Source organism: Lissotriton vulgaris, chromosome 11 (assembly GCF_964263255.1).
Source record: "Lissotriton vulgaris chromosome 11, aLisVul1.2, whole genome shotgun sequence".
In the NCBI taxonomy this organism is placed as follows: Eukaryota; Metazoa; Chordata; class Amphibia; order Caudata; family Salamandridae; genus Lissotriton; species Lissotriton vulgaris.
Window position 1 is genome coordinate 92,481,877 of NC_141699.1, and position 19,904 is coordinate 92,501,780.

The 19,904-nt window shown below is 44.5% G+C and overlaps 1 protein-coding gene across 6 annotated transcripts in view; it reads left to right on the forward strand.

The window, feature by feature from the left end:
- The window catches only part of LOC147679019 (solute carrier family 2, facilitated glucose transporter member 11-like), a 608,312-nt gene that overhangs the window by 362,877 nt on the left and 225,531 nt on the right, over positions 1-19,904 (forward strand). For all 6 annotated transcript variants that reach the window (XM_086942755.1, XM_086942758.1, XM_086942754.1 and 3 more), the window contains 2 exons: positions 4,642-4,771; positions 4,881-5,029. In XM_086942755.1, coding sequence (XP_086798881.1) covers positions 4,642-4,771; positions 4,881-5,029 — 279 coding nt within the window. The remainder of the gene's footprint in view (positions 1-4,641; positions 4,772-4,880; positions 5,030-19,904) is intronic.

Sequence of the window (19,904 nt, forward strand, 5' to 3'; positions counted from 1 at the left end):
GTCTCGTGCTGGTTGGGGGGGCTGCTGATCTCCTCTCACCCTTAAAGATGCCGGGAGCGAAATCACTGCTCCAAGAGGGGGAGGACTCGAAGTACTGTGCATGTAGGCAGGACCGGGAAAGGTAGGAGCTTGAGAGAGGGCAGAGCGGGACTAGGACCTTTTGATTGGACTGCCTCCATCATCGGTGCTGTTGAACCCGGTGGCCACCTGACGCGTAACGGAACTTCGCGAAGCGAAGCTGATTGGCTCTCCGGTGTCTGTCAACATTCTAAACAGTCCGGAACGGCCGCCATCTTGTCTCTCGGTAGGATTGAGAGACAAGAGGTGGAGAAAAACAAAGGGGGAATTTAATGAAAGGGGTCAAGGTTGACCCCTCCTGACCCCCTAGGATTGATGAGGGGGATATTAAAGTGCCCCTGCGAACCGGGTAGCTTACCGGTAGCGAAACGGGAGTTCGCCATTTTGTGTTTCAGTCGAATTTAATCACAAGATGGCGGAAAAACAATGTGGGGAAATGAGTATAAGGGGGCACAGGAGATGTATCCTGACCCCCTAGGTTTTCTGAGGGTGGCTGAGGAGGCTCATATATGTCCAAATAAAAAACCATTTATTGAATTTTTCGCGCGGTTAGCTGCCGGTACGCGAACCGGGTAGTGAACCGGGAAGCGAACATAAGTGAAAATTAGTGAAAAAAGGTACATTCGAAATTTTAAAAGAGTAATTATAGTTAAGGTAGCTCTGAAAAGAGTAATGATCTAAACCAATGAAAAGTGTTATTTTTAGGTCATATGACCAGGCCTTCCATCATTAGGAAACCAAAAGTAAAATGAACCAATGAAAAGTTTTATAAACAAGTCACATGACCTGTTATGCTTACGTTACGCGCTCCGCGCCGCGCCCCGGATCGCTTCCGGGGCGCTGCGCTTCGCGCCTCGGTTCGTGTTCCGGAGCGCTTCCGGGTGCGCTAACACGGCGCGTCATAAGACGCATTACGCGGTAAAGTTATACGTCACGCTTATGCGACGCATCACGATGTTGCTTTCTAACGCGGTAGTTGCGCTAACGCAACGTTTACCGGTTCGTGGACCGGGTCGCGGAACAAAATGAAGCTAACGGGAAGCTGCCCGGTTCGCGGACCGGCAGCGAAACAAAAAAAAAATAATAAAAAATATATAAATAAAAAAATTATATTACAAAAATCTAAAATATATTTTTGAATTAGAATAAGAATACATTTTACAGCTTTTGATATTTGCTATTAAAAAACCATTGAAATTCACTGAAAAAACCATAGGTTATAGACCATATATAGTTAGGAATTAGCATTTACAAAACCTTAAAAATTCACTGAAAAAACCATAGGTTATAGACCATATATAGTTAGGGATTAGCATTTACAAAACCTTATTTTACTCGCACAAAACCATTGAAATTCGCATATATAGTTAGTTTCACTAACTATATATCGCGCACCCGCAATCCACTGCTGATAATGTCACATATTACATCATTCATGACATGGTAAGTGACATCACTGATGACATCACTGATGACATCTCAAATGACATCACTGATGACATCACTGATGACATCTCATTTGACATTACTGATCACATCGCTGATGATATCATTAATGTGATAATACGTTGAACCTCTTCAGACTCTAATATAACCTTACATACACTCAGTGTAAACAGACACTCACAGACTGTCACTCATCCATGGAGTTACTCACACACCTAGTCAGTCATGCAAAGAATCAATCACACCTCCATTTCCTCAACTATACAGTTATACACACCTCACTTATTCAAACATATACTAACACATATTTACTCTCTTATACAATCCCTGATACAAGCTCACAATGATCCATACAGCCACTCACACATTCACTGGCTCTTATCCACAGTTATATATATATATGTCAACTCTCACATGTACTGTGTTTTACATATGTACTTACTTTGACATGTAGCACTGAGATATCCATTCACTCACCAATACACTCATGCACACAGTCAACCGCCCATACAGCTGTTTCCACATGCACTTTTGAACCCATACATCTAGTGAATCAACTGCTCACACATCTATGCACAGAGTCATACACCACCCAGCCACCCACACACATACTCAGTCTCCCATACAAATACTTGGGCAACCAATCAATAACCCATGTAGTTACTTATATAGCTACTGATTAACACATGCAGCAGTTTACAGAACAACAGACATAATGATGCACAAATTAAGACAGTTTAGTCACTAACCCATGCACTCAGTGAGACACATTTAATCACTCTCTCATACAGTCAGTCATGCACCTTTTAAATCCTTCATCCAGACACGTATACATCCACTCATTCTTCAATATGTAAGACATATTTTAACTTTACAGAAACATACAGTCACTGGATGATGTCATCAGTGATGTCATCAGTGATGTGACTGACCATGTCATGAATGATGTAATATGTGACATCATCAGCAGTAGATTGCGGGTGCGCGATATATAGTTAGTGCAACTAACTATATATGCGAATTTCAATGGTTTTGTGCGAGTAAAATAAGGTTTTGTAAATGCTAATCCCTAACTATATATGGTCTATAACCTATGTTTTTTTCAGTGAATATATATATATATATATATATATATATATATATATATATATATATATATATATATATATATATATATATATATATATATATATGAAGGGTATGGGCTGTGTTAGTAAGTAAATCAAGTTATCAAATTACATAACAAAATCCATGCACCTCATTTACATTTTTGGACGTGTTAGGCAGTGAGATTTAACGTATAGTTCCTAAGGTCAGACTCCATCTTAGGTAGGCTCGACTCCATCTTAGTTGGTGGAGACTGCCATCTGCCTTAGCTTAGACAATGGAAGGCTTCATATTCCCAGAATTACGCAGAATCATTGTCTTGTCTGCGTTTTAACGCAGATGTCGCCAGGCCTTATCTTTCTAAAAACTGTGATATTGTCAAGTTCTTTAACTGATGACATAGATACAATATCTACTGCTACATTAGTTTGGGCCAAATGTCTCCTCCTCATTATGTCAATGTTTTATAAGAACACACACAGACATATAACCACAATACTGTATATCAACTGAAGTCCTTTTGCTTTATATGTTCATAAGGAAATATTTCGGAGACATATCTTGATGCACAAAATCTATGTCAGACAGTACTAAACTTATGTCAGAAATTCCAGTTTCTGATTAGATTTAGGATATAAGGACTTCCACTTGACTCCTTGTCATGAGAGGTTCTTTGCCCAGCGTATCGCCCGTAATTCTGCCAGAGATGGACACACCTGCTGCCAGCGCACTTCGTGTTTTGCCGATGATACATCTCGTCTGAAGATTGAAGTTGATAAAGCTAAGATCAGAACGATGACCAACTAGTTGTTACAGCACTAATAAAGACAGCCTTTGCTGTCAACAAGTTATGCAGTGTGTTTCTTCTTACGAAGAAACTCTAAAATGTAAGTTGCTCTGCCTTTTATTCTCTCACTGTATTGGGCATAGAAGTAGGCATTGGGGTGTTAGGCTCTAGATGAAACTTTAATACCATATTAACAATGCTAGATATGTTCATTTTACTCTTGTTACTTAGAACATGTCTTGCTATTGTTTATAGAATATTCTGTGCAGTTATCACTTTAGCCGCGGCCGTTATTTCGCAGCAGTTCCGCTGAGTGGGTGGGGCCGTGTCGGCCTTTGGACATTCGCAACAACAGCGAGGTAGTGCTCGCGACGGCCAAAAGCCGACGGCAGCAGGGAAGGGGTTAAAGATGTAATGAAAAACAGATTGTTCCAGTAGTAATTAAAACATTTTACTTAAAAGTGTTTATTCTTCTTAGGGTAGAGTGTGTTATACTGTGAAAAACAAAATAAGGTGTGTTGCTGTTTTCACAGTCCCAGATCCCTTTATGGGAGTGTTATTTAACCAAAAGCAATATTTCTATGTCAATTACGCATTGAATAGTGTTTTGCAGGTCTGCAATATATTGTCATTCACATTCATCACTGGTGAATTGAACCAAGTTCACCTATGTCACCCGTGGGGGAGAAAGCACCACTTGTAGAGTTATGCCAAAGTCGTAACTTATGCAACAGCTTTGTCCTGCGCATTGGAACATGAATCACGTTTACATTTACAGAAAAGAAATACAACCTCTGACTCATCATCTTTGCTTCTTTCATAAATGTGCTTTTTAAATGTCCCATCCTTCTCTGATGTCATTTCCTGGTTTAGGGTTGAATACAAGTTACAGAACGGTGGAAAACCTACAAAAAGGCCTAAGGAAAAGCAAACATAAAATAGAGGCAGAAATGTTTGTGTGAAAAGTCCTGAAATGTGAACGAAAAGGAGCACTGTATTGAGGTTTTAAAAAGCGTTTATGGTATATGTACCTTAGTACTGAATTCTAGCCTGAGGGACTAGGGGGCAAATATACTGAACCTCTATATCACTCGTGCATCCCGGTAGGTGACGTAGGGCAATGTACAGGAGTATATACTCTGAACCACACTAACACAACCTGTTTGAGGGTTTCACTGTCTTCGACTGCTTCTGCATGTAACTGTTTTGTGTTTTTACCTTAGGCTTGGGTATGAACGTGTGCCTTCAGTACCTGGGCGAGATAGCCCCCAAGAAGCTGCGTGGTTTAATTAACTCCTCCGGCCCCGTATATGTGACTGCTGGGAAGCTCTTTGGACAAATTATTGGGCTACGGTAAAAAAAAAATACGCTGTTTCTGCCCTTATCCTGTTTGACAGCACCAGTGTTTTGCACTCTTCTGCCTTACCGCCAGCCAGTGACTATCGATTATGTCTTCATACAGCGAAGCAATGGGGACAGAGCGCTTGTGGCCATTTCTCATGTCGGTCTGTGGACTGGGGGCCCTGCTGCAGCTGATCACGCTCCCACTGTTCCCAGACACACCACCAAACCTCCTGCTGGTGCAACAAGACAAAGAAGGCTGCATAAGAGGTCAGTGCATAACACAAAACGATGGGACTTATCTTATCTTATCTTAGGTGCAATTTGTAAAGCGCACTGACACCGAAGCATCCTGGCGCTGATAGACAGAGCAAGTGAGGGGGGAGCACAGGTGGCGGAGTTCTAGCTGAGGCGGGGGAAAAGATACGTTTTTAACAGTTTTCTGAAGTTCAGGAGGGAAGGGAAGGATTTGATTGAAAGCACAGGAGCTAGGTAGGAGAAGCGGCGACCGCCGAATTTCTTAGTTTTGTTTTTGGGGGCGACTAGCAGATCACGGTGGGCTGATCGGAGGTTGCGTGTTGGGCAGTGAGGACGGATGAGAGATTTAAGGAACGTGGGGCCAGAGCAGTGAAGGGCTTTGAAGGTGAGGCATGCCACCTTAAAGGCGGCCCTTTGGTCAATTGGAAGCTAGTGGAGGCTGATGAGCAAAGGCTTGGCTGATTGCCATCTGGGTATTCCATGGATCAAGCGGGCCGCTTGATTCTGGACAACTTGGAGACGTTGTAACAGAAATTGTGGAAGACCATGATAGATGGAGTTAGAAAAGTCCAGACGAGAAAGTACAAGTGAGATGACAGTTTGGGTAAGTGCCGCGGGGGGAAGAAGATGACGAACTTTGCGAATCCTCCGAAGTTGGTACATGCAAGATGAAACTACCGCTCCAACTTGAGCTTTGAGGGAGAGTTCGGCGTCAATGATTACGCCCAGACTCTTTGCTGTTTTAGCTGGAGTGGGGGGGGGCGCCAAACTCCGGAGGCCAGAACTGCGGGCCCCAGTGGGTGTGACTGACTCCAGGGAGGAGGAGCTCGGTTTTACCGGGGTTCAACTTCAATTGGTTCTGGTTCATCCAGAGTTGGATGTGAATCAAGGCTCTGTGAAAAGTTTTAATGGCATGTGGTGAGTTGAGTCAGAAAATTATTTGTAAGTCGTCAGCGTAATTATAAGCGATAATGTCCCATTTCAGAAGAGACTGAATCAGTGGCCGGAGATATAAATTAAATAGGAGCGGGGAGAGGGAGGAGCCCTGGGGGACTCCGCAGGACGTGGGAGTTTTTTTGGCAGTGTAGGGACCCAGGCGGACCGCCTGTGTTCTTCCCGTAAGGAAGGACTTGACCCACTCAAAAGCAATGCCCTGGATGCCTGCCTGCTCGACACGGTGGAGAAGGATGTTATGATCCAACGTGTCGAACGCGGCTGACAAATCCAGGAGGATGAGGGCTTGGGGGATCCCCGCATCCGCGTTACTCCTGAGTGTGTCAAGGACTGCCAGGATGACGGCCTCTGTAGAGTGGGCGGGTCTGAAACCGGCCTGATTAGGCTCAAGATAGCAGGAGATTCAATAAATTTTGACAGGCACCGGGTGACATGGGCCTCCATAAGTTTGGAAAAGTCAGGGAGGAGGGAAATGGGGCGATAATCCGCAGCGTCAGCGCCGTTTTTTTTTTAGAAGGGGTACTAGGATGGCCTCCTTAAAGGAAATAGGACAGATGCCACTGCTGAGAGATCTGTTAAGTAAGTGTAGAATACAATCTGGCAGGTTAAGACATATGCTCCGCAGGACAGACGCTGGACAATAGTCGTTCGGGGAGCCAGATTTCACGCGGGTTGCTAGTTCTGCTAGGGAGGTAGGATTTAGAGCAGGAAAGGTGGTAAAAGTCGAGGAGTTGTTAGAGGAGTTATCCGGTGGGGGTGACTGGGGAAAGGGAGGGATGGATTTTTTGATTTTTGTGATCTTTTCCAGAAAGAAGGAGTTCAGGGTGTCACAGGCCTCCTGGGTGGGGGTCTGGGCTGGGAGGGTTCTGTCATCTGTAGTTAGCTCGTTCAAGACTCTGAACACCTCCTTAGATTTGTCGGCTGCCGAAGAGATCCTGTTGGAAACGTGTTCCATTTTGGCTAAGCTAATAGCTGCTTTAAAGTCTTTACGTGCGGCCAGGTAGGACTGTCTGGCTGAGTCAGAGTAGTCACGTCTCCAGGTGCGTTCTAACTGGCGTGTTTTTAATTTCTGAGCCTTGAGGTCGTCAGAGAACCACCTATGGGAGTTCCGGTGCCTGGTACGGGGGAATTTGACTAGGGGAGCAAACAGGTCGCTGGCTGACTCTAGCCAGGATCCGATGTCTTGTTCTAACCCATCGATGTCATTTGAGTCGTGAAAGGCTGGGCGGGAGTCGGCCAGGGCAGTGAGGAAACCCTGGGAGTCGGATGTGCTCCATTTCAGAGAAAGGCCACCGGCCATCAGGGGGGCAGGAATCTGACCGGCAACTGTGATGGTGGTGTCCACCAGGTCATGGTCAGACCAGACACAAGGAAGTATGTATGGTGGGGACAGGGCCAGGTTGCAGGTCCAGATCTGGTCCAGAATATGTCCCTTAATGTGAATGGGTTGGGAGATATGTTGAGTGAGATTCAGATTTTTGAGAGTCTCAAAGAGCTCGGTGGCATGGGGGCCAGCGTTAATGTCGACGAACCAATAGTTTAGGTCGCCGAAGATAGCGAAGCGGGAGTGCAGCGTTAACAGAGTGGACAGTTGTTCACTCATAATGGAGGAAAAAGATGGCATAGAATGTGGAGGCCGGTATAGGAGGAGGAAAGTGAGGGGGCCGGTGTCGGTTTGCACGCTAATGAGTAAGTTCTACACCTCAGGGAGGGGAAGAGAGTAAGAGGAGATCGAATTCAAGCGTTTAGATATAATGGCTGCTACCCCACCCCCGGGCTGGTCACCGGGGCGGTCGGCATGGAGAATATAATAATCAGGGGGGAGGGCAGCCAGGATGTCCGGGAGGGATTCTGATGTAAGCCAAATTTCCGTGAGCAGGAGCATGTCAGGATTAGAGTTGGATAACAAGATGAAAATGTCCTCGGAGTGTTTCACTAGCGAGCGGGTATTCAAATATGATACCCTGATGGACGTGGTGTTTCTAATCAACATAGCTGGAGGTGAGCGTCCGCAAGGATGGAGTTGGTCAGGGCGCATAAGGCCAACAGAGGATATGCGACGCATAGCCGTAGGAGATGGTGTGGTGGCAGTGTTCTGTAGATCTCTGAGTGATTGAGGTGAATACATGATAGGATGGTCAGCGTGGCAAGCCCTAAGGCCCGTCCTGGCGCGGATGGGCACAGACGGGCTTGCCTTAGGCGCTCCCGCTACGCTCGTCCGCTGCGCTTCCGGTGGATGCACATGATTTAAGCCAGAAGGAGGGGATTGGATGGGCGTTGCCTAAAAAGGGGCGTGGCCTCTCTCGTGGTCGGTAATGGCGTCAGGGGTGTGTTGTGGGAGGCTGCACGGCAGCGCTAGGATCCGCTGTGCGTGCCTGCCAAGTTCGAGCAAGTGCTCTCAAAGTGATCTCACTAGCTGGTGAGTTTAAAATAATACAAGTTATTAGTGACACTCAAATTTTAAAATAACGTGAATGCGCGAGTAAATGCTCCCGGCTTCCGCCTCAGGAGATGGACTATCTGGCGAGTCGCTTGTGTTCAGCGTTTTTGTACTCGGTGTCGATGGGCGTGGCCTAAAAAGGGGCGTGGCCTCTCTCGTGGCCGGTAATGGCGTCAGGGGGAGTGTTGTGGGAGGCTGCGCGTCACGCTAAGATCCGATGTGCGTGCCTGCCAAGTTCGAGCAAGTGCTCTCAAAGTGATCTCACTAGCTGGTGAGTTTAAAATAATACAAGTTATTAGTGACACTCAAATTTTAAAATAACGTGAATGCGCGAGTAAATACTCCCGGCTTCCGCCTGAGGAGATGGTCTATCTGGCGAGTTGCTTGTGTTCAGCGTTTTTGTACTCGGCGACGAGGGGCGTGGCCTAAAAAGGGGCATGGCCTCTCTCGTGGCCGGTAATGGCGTCAGGGGGAGTGTTGTGGGAGGCTGCGCGTCAGCGCTAAGATCCGCTGTGCGTGCCTGCCAAGTTCGAGCAAGTGCTCTCAAAGTGATCTCACTAGCTGGTGAGTTTAAAATAATACAAGTTATTAGAGACACTCAAATTTTAAAATAACGTGAATGCGCGAGTAAATGCTCTCGGCTTCCACCTCAGGAGATGGTCTATCAGGACTCGTGCTGAATGCGAGACTGCTTCATCTGAAATATATTCATAGGGCTCTGACTGAATACGGGCCCATGAAGGATGATGGCCCCCGCATTTCAGGGTCAGATGAGGTTCCCTACCCCTCTTAAGAAATGTATTTAAATCATTATAAAAAAGCAGGCCTGCCAGGTCCCTTTATGAGGCTGCTTTCTGGTTCACAAATCTATTGTTCAAGAGTATCTTGTTTTTTTCTTTGTCCACTGTGTTTGTGCACTAATTACTTGCCACTGTGTAGTGTAGTTCCTATACTCCCAAAAGGGTCTGCGCATTACAATAATATATCCAATAGATGTGACGTAGAACTTATGTCTAATAGGTCTCTATCGAATATATTAAACTTAATTTTGAGTGCCAGCTAGCTCAGAGGGCACTAGAACATTTCTCGAGTTCACAAGAAGGGATTAGTTTCTGACAACCGCATAAACATGACATCTTTTGTTTCCCCAAGATAAAACTGATCTTCAGAGTCGTGGAAACAATAGATAGATATTTTACTCAGTCATTCGTGCATGCTTCGTTTCATCAGAGGTGCAGAGAAATAGAGAGATAGGCATTTTCAATAAAAGTATTTATTGAACAGTCTTCTTTCTCATGCAGAAGAAATGAACTGCTACAATCGCGATACTGGCTGTAAAGTATAATGCATACAGCAAGAAGAGTATTATAATATAATACTGTAAAAGCATGGTATGGTTTCTAAGCCATAAAATACATACATAAATAAAGACTAAAAAGTACTCAACTGGTGCTTCTAAAATACGCCTACCCCATGTACCTAACCTAAGTCTATTATAAGGGAAGAAGTAAGTGTGGTGTAGCATAAGTTTAGTATTCTTTTGCCAAGAATCTATCCAAGATTTCTTTTAGGGTCTAATCAGCTCAGTACCTTGGTCTAGAATGAAGGAGGTCAGTCTCTGGTATCAATTTCCCAACAACCTGCAAGGGAGCTTGGAAACACTGGAGCTGGATTTCTCGGCAAGAGAAAAGACAGCGTCGCTCTCAGTGCGTCTGCTGGAGGATCGGCTTCCTTTGGCACTTGCTGTAGCGAGATGGGTCGGGCAAGTAGATAGTCGAACTGCTCAAAACCACTGTGTGTTTGCTATGGCAAGTGTGGGCATATTTATACCTTGAAGGTGCCAAGTTTGACGTAAAGGTGGCCATAATTACATCATCAAAGAGTCTCAGTTCTTTGAAAACTCCATGAGTTCTTGGACAAATCAATATTCAAGCAAAGGGAAGTCCCTAACCGGTGAAGCTGAGTTTTCCAAGAAATCGTTGTGGATTTTCGCAACTAGTGGAACTAGCCATGCCGTATTTGGACTGCATGAGCTATGTCTAAATATGGTTATGATTTCTATGCCTATATAAAGACATGGTGATTTATACCTATATAAGGGCATGAATCGGGAAAATTACACTAGGGTCCTAAAATGCTAAACAACAACTAATCGTCAATAATATAGGGGGAGAGGGTGAGTATGAGGTTTTCCAACAAGCAATTGTGTGTGCCCACCTAAAAAAGATAGGGGTGGGCTAGACAGGATGGTGGAAAGGAAAATGTGTGAAGTAAGGAACATTCTTGGTAGCATGTATGTGTACATAGATTTATAAGCAATTAAAGAAAAACCTCATAGCTTCATACACATGGGTGAGCTGTACAACAGGGTTGTATAAGATACCATAAAACAAGACTGTTTCACAGTAGCTTGTTCACAAAGTGATACAATGCAATTCTAAATTCACACAATATACACCATACAATAATACTACAACCCAAATTCTGGAATTCTCTGCCACCCCCACTGAGGCTAGAGTCAGATCTCCTTCGCTTCTGGAAGACGCTGAATACCTGACTCTTCACCCAAGCTTATAGATAGACCTAGACCTTCTGATTAGTGACCTCAATGAAAAATACCAGAGCCAAGAAACCTGTTGGTGAACTTGCGCTCTATCAGTTCTGAATAACATAACATAACATATGTATACACACAAGTTATTGCACTGATGTGGCACTATTAGTTGTGCCTACTTTTCTGAATTATGTGTTTTTAAAAAATATTGCTTGATAGTCGGTCACAGTTTAAAAAACTGCTCAGTGCAAAGCAACAGGGAAAACAATTGAACAGTGGTTTTAAATACTCCTATTGTGTATTGAGACAAGCTTAAAGTAATGCAGCACATACATGCCCCTTATCTCTGAGACCACCCCTGGACTTCCACGATACCCACTACAAAAACATCACATCCAAGCCCAATTTTCACATACATTTGCGATTATGGATAGCTTTCATAGTGAGGTAAGCAGTCCTGACAATCCCCAGTAGTGCTGCAGCTTCATCCTCCCAAGATATATTTGAAATGATGATGTGACAATGGTGCATTTTCAGGACAATTTGTAAAAACAACAAGCATAGATGACTGAGACTGTTCATAAAATGTAGTGTCAGTTAACCTATCATATATCTTATTATAAACAAAGCACAATGGTTCACATGGTTTATCTACATCTACGAAAAAATGAAACAGCAAACTTGTATTCAGAGCACTCATTAAATGCAGAGTCAGAAAATACCTCTCCCAATACTTATTTTTAAATTTTATAATTTTATGAAGGTATGTGTAATCTCCAAGGAACCAGGATATATATGAATAGAAACGGTTGGAGTATCAATACAAAAACCAACAGCATACAAGTTTCAAGTTGATTTTATTTAGCAGAGTTACTTAAAACCATTGCTACAAAATATCTCATTACATGTCATCAGTTTTTTAAAATATTAAAACCAGTTTAAAAAAACCCACTATAACCAATTAATGTTTACATTAAAGGAATACGCAGTTATTTAGCAGCGTTCGACTTTTCCTTGTCAGCTGTGTTACTGTTCTCACTAGGCATTTTCTTCTCCACTTGTTTCAATAATTTAACAAAGCAGCAGTTAAGCTGCGTGTCCTTGGGTTCAAAACATGCCTGCACAGCTTGGCTCCGTGTGCGAAAACCTCTCTGATTAAAAAGTGGTTTACAAAGCTGTCTCCTTTCCTTTGTTAGTCCTTTGCATGTGCAGAGAAGGTGCAACATATCTTCTTGTGATGTACCACATAAGCGACAATTGAAATCAGATTGGTTTTTCAGCCACTATGGAAAGTGCTTTGTGCATGGCAGCAAGCCTAATCTGTATTTTAAAAATTGAATTTTTGTATATTTGGCAAAACCCGAAGCTAGATACTTTTGTGCAGCCAGGGAGGAATAGGAACTCAAGATCATCCAGCCATGTAACCTCCTTGTTAGGGCTGCCTTATCTTCAATCCAAGATTGATTCTTTACTATTTTCTTTGTTGATTTTTTAAGGAGGCAGTGACTGATAGGAGTTGCCCAAAGTTCGGTAAGACCCAAAGTGGACAGACTAGTTGATAAATATTTTGCTGCATAGAGGTTAAAGTGCGAAGTGTCCCAGTGAGGAGGAAATACATTGAAGTAAATCAATCACACTTTTAAAAACACCTTTCAAACATATGTCTCCTAAACACATATAGGAGCTGATAATATATTGGTAATTTATTCCAGCTATTGTCAATTAGTGTGCTGACCTCTTGATGACTTCTCAAGCTTGTTTGAAGCATGGAGTTCTCTTCAGGACTGTAAGATACAAGGGACTTGGCGTTGGAATAGTAAATAGATTACTATATGCTAGATATAGTATGGGCATGGTGAGAAAGGTGTGTATTCAATAATGACTTGGGGTACTAGTTTCACACAGACAAGGGTTGTCAGTGTCTCAAATGGAGGTGCCTGGTTATTGAGAACTCAGAGCATAACAAATTGGCTCAACTTCCATACATGAAGACCACCACAAAGACACAAAGTGAGGACTGTGAGAAGTTGGCCTGGTATATGATGCTCACTAGTTCTAGTGATCACCTTGTACCATGCCAAGCAACCCTTATGATGATTGGTTGTAAGTCAACCTTATAGACCAGCTATCCTAGTGGTAGCGTGGACAAAGCAGTCTTAGGCTAAACTCTGAAAGGCATGTGAAGCAAGCTGTTTTACCATATACAACCCCCTTGAATACCAAATGAAAGGGCACCACACAGATATATGTTGAAAATATATATATATTTATTAACTACAAATATCCCCTATACTCTTTATGAGCACAGAAGCACAAACGTTAAAACAAAACACAGTTTAAAATACACAAAAGTTGCACAATATGGATGAGCCCTAGGGGCCACCTCAACCATATACTAAGAAAGTGGTATGAGAGATACCAATCGAAAAGGAAGTAGGCCTAGGGCCTTGGGAATCGCTGGAGCTGATCGGGACTAGCAGTGACTAAGTCGGGAAAGGCCCGCGGGACTCGGGTGCAGTGTTTAAAGTGCACGCACTCACCAATGCAATGTCTATGGTGCGTAAAAGTTACAAAGTTAGTTATTTAGGAACCTTCCGAGTGACCTAGAGGAATGAAACTTAAGACACAGACACTAGAGGTGTGTACCAGTGTGGGAACACCGGCGTTGCTGAGTTACCTCACCCAGAGCACGTGGGTGCATAGGGTCGAAGTAGTTTTGGGTTTCGTCACGCTGGTCGATGGTGCTTGGAGCTGAAGATGCTACAGGCGGCTCGATGTGAAGAGTTCCGGTGGACCCAAGGGTGGATCTGAAGTGGTGAAGACCTGAAAGCAGAGGGGACAATGTTCAAAGTCACTAGCCAGTGACTACAGTAGAACCAGATTGGAACCAGGCGATGTCGGGTGCAAACAGGTGATGAGGTGTAGCTTCTCTCTGCAGCCACGTGAACACGAAGAGGTCGAGGTTGTCGAGGAGTCAATCACGAGCTGTCCCACGCAGGCTTCTCGCTGTTGGCGGTGTTGGCAACTTGATTGGAGTAAACAGGCCTTGGCTAATGCAAGCCACGCAGGAATCGAAAAAGGCTTATCACTCAGACCAGCAAGATCAGAGTGGGTGCTCCCTTTTACAGGAGCGAGGGCAAGTCTGGAGCAACCAGACCCGCAGTGTAGTTTGTAGGTTTTGTCGCCAAGATGGCCGCTGACCACGTGGCTAGTGGCCGGGATGGCGCGTCAAGTGGCACAATGCAAAAGGGCAAAGAATAACGACGTATGGAAGGGTCTTAGGGGAATTGTTTAATGACTGAAGACACCTCCACTCCCCAATCACAGTATAAACAACTAATTGGAGATGTTCAGTCAATTGTGAGGGAACAAGAAATGCTAGATGCTGCTACAGTGTAGGGACCCAATAAAGGAAAGAAAGTTTGCCCATCACCTGGCTAGAGGAAAGAGTCCATCGGCCCACCCTTACTGGCGGAGAATCGTCATATGGAGCTCAAGGAGAACCAGGTCTAGGCCCACAGCTCTGAGCTACTAGGCCCTGCTGGGTACCTGTCCCCATGCTCCTGTGCCATCTCACCAAGGTAGATGTTCAAACCAAGTGGACTCAAGTGAAGTGCAGTGCTAAAGTGTGTGAGATAAATTAAAAATGGCTACTTGGCAAAAAATATGTTTATTCAGGATTGTTCAAGTGTCATAATTAAAATAGCCTGATAGTGCAAAAACTATACTGACTATCTCCTGGCTCAAGCTAATGTGGTCGACATGTTTCAGCCGTACTGGTCAAGTGACCCGGCTTTCTTCAGGACCTCGATGTAAACAACGGCTACTGCAGGAAAAAACTATTGGTGCGCAAGCGTGTAATTAAAGAATAAATAAAGGAAGGTAAGTCTGTGGCAGTTGCCACCCTACCGGACACGTAGTGTACATGTGTGTAGGTAAGAGCTACCTCTTCTTTCCTAAAAGATACAAACAAAAAGGGTCAAACTTAAAAAGGGATTTCTACACCTTGCAGCATAAGCAATCAATCATTTGGTCGTGACATACTATTATGCCCTCCCTCTGTAGTACCCAAATCGTGGTTCAATATTAGATAAAACTTAATAATGTTATATCTGGTTTACACTTACCCAGCTTTGTGTGGGAGAAAGACCTCACCTCACCCGGCTGATTGCTCGGAGGAGGAAGCCCCTCTCTGGTAATATGCAAAGTAAGACAGGAAAGTTACATGTAGATACTGCCCTGTCTATATCCTTCACATCAAAATTAACCTTAAAAACTGTGATCATGACTAAAAAACACTCAACTCCTAATAGCATCAAAATGCAGGAGAAATGATACAGATTTTGATGAATACTCAGTTAAAAAGCAACTGCCAAGTTGGTGTCCAGTGGAGTACCTACACAAACCATACCAGTATGTAATATAAAGTCAGGACTACAAAGGACACATAATTATGTCAAAGCCAATAGGCAATAGATAGATTAGAGTCAAGAATAAGGGATCTATCATCATATAAAGCAGCTATCCTCTTCTAGGTCTGGAAGAAAGGGCTTAAAAGGGCCAACACCAGGCAAGAATACAGATTATAGATGTTAGCAAGCTTAAAGTCATCATCACTCAGAAATAGAGCCAAAAACCATGTCAGGACAGCTGCTGAGCGGGTACACTGCAAGATAACATCTCCATCGGAAAAGTTGAAAATCCTAGCTAATAAGGGCCGGGGCCCAGGCCTTGGTCGACAGCCCAGCACTCGTTGCGCCCTTTCAACCGAAAAGAAATTAGAGAGACCTGTCAGCTTCAGATAGGTGGTGATCAGGTCATCCACAAAGAGATCCCCCGATGGCCCCTCCGCCAATTTCGGCACCCCCAAGATACGAATGTTATTGCGCTGAGAGCTCCCCTCATAATCGTCCAGTTGCACCTCTAGCTTCACGAAGTGGGCCTGCATAGCATCCATTTTTTGCTGCAGGTCAGAAGTGTCTTCAACCGGGGAACTTAATTTGACCTCAACATCCTTCAACCGTGAGTCCATCGATCGCATGTCTGTCCGGATAAGGGACATCTCCGAGGACACAGCATTGATGCGTGATTCCAGCGACATGCGCACGGTCGTAATGGCTTCCATGATGATGTCCTGTAGCATCGGTTCTTTTGCGCAGCTGGTCCCATGCATATTTGTTCAGTTTAGCCTGCAATGCTGCTTTAGTGCTACGACTCCCAGCCATGGCCCAACTGGCCGCGCCGGTGCAGACTCAAATCGAAAACAAGATGCAAGCTGTCCTGTGCTACCGGGGGGGGGCATCCGAGATATCACTCGTACCACCTCAAACAGGGCCATACCTCGGAAGGTGACTCAGGAGGGGGAGGGTGCAGAGATACCCAGGAGCAGTGTCCCCTGCAAGGCAATGCATCCAACCAATCCAGGCAGGCACATGAGCCAAGGGAGCTCAGCACCCCTCCCGCAGCGTCCGGCAGCAATCCACACCGGGCCATACAACCAACCAAATATAGCATCCCTCATCTCTCTGGGATCCTCACAGCCTGGTTGCAGTCACTTAATATAGATGAAGCCAACCGAGGGAAATCCTGTGGAGCTCAGAGATCAAAGGACCCAGAGGTGGAAACACAGCACACCGGCCCGGCCCCTACATCGTCCGGGGATCACACCCAGTCCTAGCTGGCTTCCGGCCACAGCAGGCGGCTCACAGGCACCACCCCCAGCAGGCCGGGGCATGCCGCAGCTCCCAGCTTCCACTCACCGGCAGTAATGAATGGGTCAGTCAGGCGTCCTGGCGGGTGTCGGCAAACGGGCAACGAGCTCCGACCCTGCCACAGTCGCAACAGGCATTGGCTTCAGCACCGGTCCCTCGCAGCACCGTGGAGATGTGGAAGTGCCGCATGTCAGCCAGAACAGGGCCACAGGCCGTGACACAGCAGAGTCCGCTCCTCGAGAGAGGGGGCCTCTCACAGCTCCAAGTGCGTCAGCGGCTTGATCTCTGGAGCCGCCGACCGGACTGCGATGGGGAAGGGCTTTGTTGATGCCCAGTACCTTCTGCTACTTTCCGATGAGGAAACACACCAACTGATGGATCTTTTACATACTGATATTCAAGCAAACGGGCGCTTGGTCGGAGCCGCCTCAAGAAGCGCCCATCGTCCCTGGCAGTTTGCCACGCCCCTGGACATGTACTTTAAATTTTTACATGTCCTGGTAGTGAAACTCTCTTAAATTTGTTTGTCGCTCCTTCAAGGCCTACCTCTCCCATAGGATAACTTTGGGTTACCTTATTACATTTAAAAAGTGATAACTTTTAATTGGGTGCAGGTAAGAAAGTCAAGTTTGGCCTAAAAAGAATAGTAATTTGAAACTCTACCTAATGCTAAAGTTGCATTTTAAGTCACAATTCTGAAAATTACACATTTACAAAGCTGGCATTGTCTTGCCCCAACCATTTGGTACCTGGAACATGCATCCTGAGTTTCATGACAAGGTGTAGCTGGCAGTTGGCCTTGATGAATTGCTCCCATATAGTGAGATAAAGGGGGAACTGGTGTTGGCAGGATGGGCTATTTTTGACTTGAAGGTTGGAAGGAATTGGCACCTACTACACATGAACATCTCAAAGACTCTGCCTCAGCACACTCACAAAGGGTTTCACACCAGTCTATTGTGCCCCCGGACAGGCTGCGACCAGGGCAGGGTGGCAGAACTTTCCAAGCATTTCTGGGGTGGAACCCTTTAGAAGCTTCTCCTACTTCAAAGCTGGCACCATGTATAAATATTGGGCCCTCAGGCCCAATTCTTCAGGACATATCTGGACCTGAGGAAGCCTCACTAGCAGAACTGTTGAGCTGCTCTGCTGCAAGGAGTACTGCTACTTTGCTGCCCTGCTGCCTGAGTAAGAAGGACAGGACCTGCCTTTTGAACTCAGGACCACCATAGTGACTCCAAAGGCTAGTTGGCGGCCACCCTGATCAGAGCCGCAGGGGCAGAAAGACTCAATTCACATTGCAGTCGGCATCTTGACTCTGCCTACTGTGAGTTTTGCCCTTTACAATGGTGCCACCCCAATCTTGGACTCTGGAAGTGGACCTGAAGGTGCCTTGCCATCCCAGAAGTGGTCTCTTGGGCACAACCTTCGCCGCTGCATGATGCACCCCGTTACACCCCTCGCATTGCAGGTCCTTAGAACTGCAAATTCCAGATGCTGGACTTTGCATCGCCATCCTTCACCAATGACACTCTCAAAGACTGTGCAGAATTTCACATCACAAACCCCATCAACAGCTTTATCTGAATCGCTGCTTCACAACGCTTTGTGGACATAGGACCTCACATCACAACCTGCAGCTTCTTCAGAAACGCTGGTGCATGAAGCATCCTCGAAGTGGGATCCTGCAGCGCTCCACAACCAAGATTTAAGGTACTCTGTTCCCCTGACCTAACTTAGTCCCTGTATCTGACCTGTTCTCCATCGTGGTCGGCCTGAACTTATGACTTTTTCCACGTCCGGTGTTTCCAGGTAACCACAGTTGGCACTTTGTTCTTCCAAATACTGTTTTCACTTAAATTTTTAAAATTGCATATCACTGGTTTTACTAATTGGATTTTTGTGATAATGGCCTCAAATTTTTTTTTTAATGTTACTCTAATATTTAAACTGGTGTGGGATGTTTCTGGTGTTGTGTTTTTACTTTATTACTGTTTGAAGTACTGCATAATTGCTTTACACATTGCGTCCAAGTTAAGCCTGACTGATTTTGTGACAAGCTACCAGAGGGTTAAGAACAGGCTAATTCAGAGTTTGCTTGTGTTTCACCCCGTAAAGAATTGAGATTGCTTCTTGAGAATGGGTTAAAACCCTCTACCCTGCAATCAGTAACCTAATTTTCTACAATACTATTGTTTCTTGAGAACTGTAATCAGAAAACAGGAAGAGGAGGAAGGGCTTTTTTTGCTTGAAATATCTATTTCACTCCTGCCATACGAGTGAAAATGCAAACATTTGGTTGTAGTGTATTAGGATGTTTAGTTTCCAGCGTTGTAGACCAACCATGCACTATCTTCAATAGCTGGGGAACATCAAATGTTTTTTTAATGTGAGCTTATTTTTAAGATCAACTGTTTCTTCACGCAATACAATGCACTTTGAGTGATTTATATCGGTAATTTGTTTCTAGCAAATTGCATTTTTTTAAATGCACGCTCTTCTAATATTTGAGTTTATGTTGTTTTTAATAATAGTGTGCATGAACTCACTTTCAGTGATCATTTTGTAGTTTGTATTACTTGCAGTGTTTTCATTCTTATGGTTGCATATTGCTTTCAAATAAAGAACATGAACTTGAAATTCTTCATAGATGTAGCATGTTACTCGCAGAAAAAGCGCTTCAATGCCTCGTCGGGGGTAGTAAGCGCTAAATAAATGCAATTACAATACAATACAATACAGGAGGTGGGCTAAAACAAACACTCCAGAATACAATGCCAGTAAAGAAGCAAAGGGGCAGAGCAAAAGTTTTGAAGCTATTTTACTTTTGGATTTTAACTGTTTACTACTTGGATTATTTATTTATTTATTTTTTTCCTCATTTGCCGTCTCGCCACCCATAACTTCTATCTTAATCCACCACTGGGCTTTTTTATCTCATAAGCTGGATAGAGTAGTGAGGCGTAAACTCCACCTATTTTGAGTCTGGCCATTCTTTAAGCGATCCTTCTTGGCCATCTGACTCATCAAGTGTGTCTTCCTCTTACTCTATTTTTTGTCCTAGAATCCCATATAATGGATACCAGCGAGATAGGCATGGGCTTAATCATCGGAAATCATAGTCAGTATTATTCAACCAAAACATATAAGGAAGGGTACCCAAAATCCTCGATTTCTCTTAGTATGATCTGAAGTATTGAGCTTAGCCATTAAGCATGGGCGGAAAAT